General features: G+C 42.3%; 1 protein-coding gene across 1 annotated transcript; it reads left to right on the forward strand.

The window, feature by feature from the left end:
• The first annotated feature begins 236 nt into the window (after window positions 1–236).
• CBSX6 (Cystathionine beta-synthase (CBS) family protein) lies at window positions 237–4,128 on the forward strand. The gene is made up of 2 exons (XM_011626643.3): window positions 237–903; window positions 2,801–4,128. Exons 1-2 carry the CDS (start codon window positions 563–565, stop codon window positions 3,681–3,683), a joined length of 1,224 nt encoding a protein of 407 aa, XP_011624945.1. The 5' UTR covers window positions 237–562; the 3' UTR covers window positions 3,684–4,128.
• Window positions 4,129–4,654: the final 526 nt, after the last annotated feature.

The raw sequence follows: 4,654 nt of genomic DNA on the forward strand, positions 1-4,654 counted from the left end.
TAATTAAAGATAAAAATATTTTTAAGGCTGTTACGAAGATCTTCAGTAGAAAAACCATATATTTTATAATTAAAGATAAAAATATTTTTAAGGCCAGTATTTAAACCTTAGTATTTGAAAGTGCACCCGAGAGGTACACCATTCGCTCATTATTGCATGCACTTCGGTCACCGCTGAGACATATCCAGAAACCACGGATCAAAAGGAGTCAGGACCACGATCCGCGTCCTCTCTCTCTCCTAAAACCACCTAATCCGAACTACCGGTTTCCCTGCAATCTTCCAAAACCACCGTTTTCATGGGCTTCTTTTCCTTTTTCTCGCCATGCCTTCTCTCCACCATTTGCTCATCCTAAACCCACCCAAACCCCTTGCTTTCTTTCTCCTGCTCCTCATCTTTCTCCATTCCCTGTTATAGCAAAAACCCATTTCTGGTTTCATCGGAAATCACTTCTGGTTTGGTGGCAGAAACCCATTTCCGGTTTCACCCAACCAGCCGCCCAAACCCCCTCTGGTTCTTTCCTAAAACTGGTTTTGGTTCTGTACAGGAGCCCCTTCTGGCCATGGCAGCTGTTTTCTTGTATCATGTGGTCGGGGATTTAACGGTTGGAAAACCGGAATTGCAGGAGTTTTATGAGACGGAGAGTGTGGAAATGGCGATTAAGGCACTTGGGGATTGTACAGAGAGTGCAATTATGGTTTGGAAGAAGAGGAAAGGGAAGGGTATTGAGAGTGGGGAGATGAAGCAGCAGAGGTTTGTGGGGATTTTGAGCGCGCTTGATGTGATTGGGTATTTGGCGAAAGTGAGTGGTTCTCTGGATCACGAGAGTGCGCTCAAAACCGCTGTTTCAGAGGTGGTCGTTTCGAATACTTCGATACTCAAGGAGGTGGACCCTGGAACCCGGTGGGTATAGTTTTTCTTGGTATTGTTTGGTTTTGTGATAGGGGAATTGGTTCATTCTCTCTCTAGTTTTCATGTTGGGAATTCTGATTGTTGATTCTTTATCTGTTTTCGATTAGCTGGTTTTCTCTCTCTAGTTCTGGATGTTAGGGATTTCGAGTCTGTCTCTGTTTTGTATATGCTGGGTTTTTCTCTCTCTATTTTGGGTCTTTCTCTCTCTAGTTCTCTCTCTAATCTTGCTTTGGCTTGTGGCTTTTCATTCAGTATATGTGCTTTTATTCTGTTTCGACTGATGATTCATTCCTCTCTCTCTCTCTCTCTCTCTCTCTCTCTCTCTCTTTCTCTCTCTCTTTGGGAACATGGGTCTTGTCCTCCTTTTAGTGACACTTGTTCCCCTTTTGATATTCTGATTCTTCTCTTCAATAGTTAATGTTCTTTTTCTTCTTCCGAATTAATTTTTATGGGTTCTAAATAAGTATTTCTCTTTTTCTTTTTCTGAGCGATCAATTTTCCAGTTGTTTTGACGCTGATTTTTCTTATCAATTTTTTTTGTTGGTTTTGGACATGGTTCTGTTACTGTGATTCTTAATCTGTTTCTGTTATCACAGGTTTTGATGTGCTGTGATTAACTGTCATGTTTTAGATGATAGGTTTCGGATATTCGATGCTTTAGATTAGTGTTTTGATACTATCATTTGGGATGGTTTATATTTCAAAGTAGAGGCTTTTATGCTTTGATCATGTGAAAATATTTAGTGCTTATACTAGTTCTAAATCCAATTTTCATTACATTGGTTCTCCTGAAATTGGCATTTGGTACTGGCTTTGGTTTTTATTTATTTATTTGTCTTCTCTGTTTTCTTTTTGAGGATGGTTTTGGCTCTGACCTTGTTATTTTGTCATTCTTGAATGTATCCATGTCCTGATTACTGAGTTTTATTTTAGATCTGGTGTTCTTTATGGTCTGAACTCTCTACCTATTTTAATGGACACCCATCATTAACTTGTCGTGCTCCATGTTTTGGGGTATGTGATTGCAATAATTGGATTTAGGTCTCCTTGTGCTAATGGCTACTGTAGCTTCTGATTGTGCCGGGTGGCCTGGCCTCGCCCTGTAAAACTAGGGCCTGGGCCACAAATTGTGGCCTGAGGGCAGGGCCAGGCCAAGCTACCATGGCCCCAGGGTAGGCCGGGCCAAGACTTGGCCAAGGCCGGGCTTGGGTAAGGCTGGGCCAAGGCTTCTCCAGCTTCGGCCTGGTCAGGGCCGGGCTGGGCTTGGGCCAGCCTTTTAGGGACCAGGGCCAGGCTAGGGCTAGAGCTGGCCTATATAGAAAACATAAATGGTGAGTTTCTGTAAATGTATGTGTTGAAAGGATTAATCTGTACGTTGATGATTAATCTCTTAGTAAGAATTTCATGTGATGATATATCTGACTTTTGATATAGAATCTATATATGGTGTAAATGGATGGGAATCAACCTAGTTTTTCTATGAAAATGATGCAAACATCCTTTTACTCCTGTGCTGTCCTAGAATAGTCACAAGGTTCCTGGGTTTTCTTGAGATGCATATTAAAATCTAGTCAAATTCTATGTGAGATAAAGCTCGACTCTTCTATCTTTTGGTGAATAAATGAAGCTTGACTCTAGATTTTTGGAATTTCTAGCTATGAAGAACTTTTCGTGTAATTTTAGTATAACTCTGGGATTGCAGCATCTATTGTGTTTTGCAAATGTTTTTTATTCCTTTCATTGTATGTTTTTCATTTCACTTTGAAGTCTTACTGGGTCTGTACTCTACAGTATTTTTTTCTTATTTCTTTTTACCTTCTAAAACACAGAACTCTCTAATTCTCAAGCACTCCAAGTAAAATTGTGTTCTGATAATTGTCCGATCCAGACTTATAGACGCGCTCGAGATGATGAAGCAAGGAGTGCGACGCCTTCTTGTACCTCGCAGTGTGGCATGGAAGGGCATGAGCAAGCGCTTCTCCATCCTCTACAATGGCAAATGGCTCAATAACCCCAAGTCTCCCTCCAACTGGGACAATAGCCCCACCAGCCCTAGCACCAGCAGCAACAGCAATACTGGTAGTGGAAACAACTGGTGTGTCCTCTCTCGCGAAGACGTCGTACGCTTTGTCATTGATTGCCTCGGTGCCCTTGCCCCCCTCCCCCTCTGCCCAATATCGACTCTCGGTGTCCTCTCCCCTTCCTTCCCCCACCTCGATGCCTCTTCCCCTGCTATAATGGCTGCCTCTGAGCCTGCCCTAGATCCCTCCGCCGTCGCGATTGTGGAGCCCCTCCTTGACGGCTCTCTCCGAATTGTTGGTGAGATTTCTGCTTACAAACTTTGCAAGTGTGATTATCTGTCAGCAGCTTGGGCCCTGGCCAACCTTAATGCAGGCCAATTTGTTTCGGGTATTGAAGCCTCTTGCCTCCCCCCTATAATTCCTACCTCTGCTCCAGTGTCACCGAATGAGTCTCCCGGGACGAAGCCTAGAAAATTTAGCAGTAAGAATGTTGGTTTCTTTAACACCGAAGAAGGTCAAGTTAGCCCGAATGGTGGCGCCGGCATGTATAGGGGTAGGACAACACCTTTGACATGTAGGTCTACAAGCTCTCTGGCGGCTGTCATGGCCCAGATGTTGTCACACAGGGCGACACATGTTTGGGTCACACATCCGGAGAGTGAGGATATGCTTGTGGGTATTGTTACGTATACTGGGATTATCTCTGCAATTACTAAGCCTCCCAATTCTGTTGCAGTCCATGGTTCTTGATGCTCGAAGCTGAAGTTTGAGATTACATTGGGTTTGGCTTGTGAAATGCCATATGTTTGAAGTAATACTTTGTGTTTGTGAATTCTATAGATTTCTTTTGTAGGGATGGGTCGGGTTATGGTGAGTCAGAAGTGGCTCACCATTGGCGTGCAGTTTTCCGGGGCGTTGTGGAATTCTGAAGTCTATAGCAGTGATTTCTATTTGTTTTTCTTCATCTTCCTTGATCATGGATTCAGACTGGGTTATTTTGGTCATCTTTTGCCTCTTGACTAAGAATAGACTAGCAGATGAATAGATGTATTCTTTTCTTGTTATTCTTCTCTGATCTTGTTGAGGATGACATTGAGATTATTATTGGTGGGGGTGTCTGTTTTGCTTTTCTTGTTGTATATCTGCTCTGGATTTGTTGAATAAATTTATGGATCTATTCCATGCAACTTAGAAAGATGGGCGGCTAAAGTGATAAGTGAAGGTCCCACTCCTTGGCTTGGTCTGGATTATAGTTTGTTTGGTGCAATGTTTTAAAGATGCTGGGTCGGATTGGAATTGCGTCTAGGAATCGTTCTAGAACGAACCCTTTCCCTGGATATATTGGGAACTGGCCAGGTCTAGATAGGACTTGCTGATTTACTCTTAGGAACCGACAATTCACTGTTGCATAACCGATAATTCCCTGGCTCAATGCTCAAAACTCTGCGAAATTGGCCTTTTGCCTAAATAATTGAACCTTTTTTATATATGTAATCAATCCGATAAAAAAACAACCATATCCAAGCCTTGGGTGACTGGTTTTTGGAGTATTTTTTAACAAAAGTCAGCAGCTCCATAAGCCAAAACAAACTCAATGCGCCAATCTTTCAAGTTCTTGAATATCCAGTTAAATAACCCCAAATTTGTCTCATTTGACTTCATCAAACTTTCTCAGATCTAATCTATGTGTTTTGAAGAGATTGAAGATTGAAAATCTCAGG

The sequence above is a fragment of the Amborella trichopoda genome, chromosome 6, assembly GCF_054954075.1.
Source record: "Amborella trichopoda isolate Santa Cruz 75 chromosome 6, AtrichopodaSantaCruz75HAP2 v2.0, whole genome shotgun sequence".
In the NCBI taxonomy this organism is placed as follows: domain Eukaryota; kingdom Viridiplantae; phylum Streptophyta; class Magnoliopsida; order Amborellales; family Amborellaceae; genus Amborella; species Amborella trichopoda.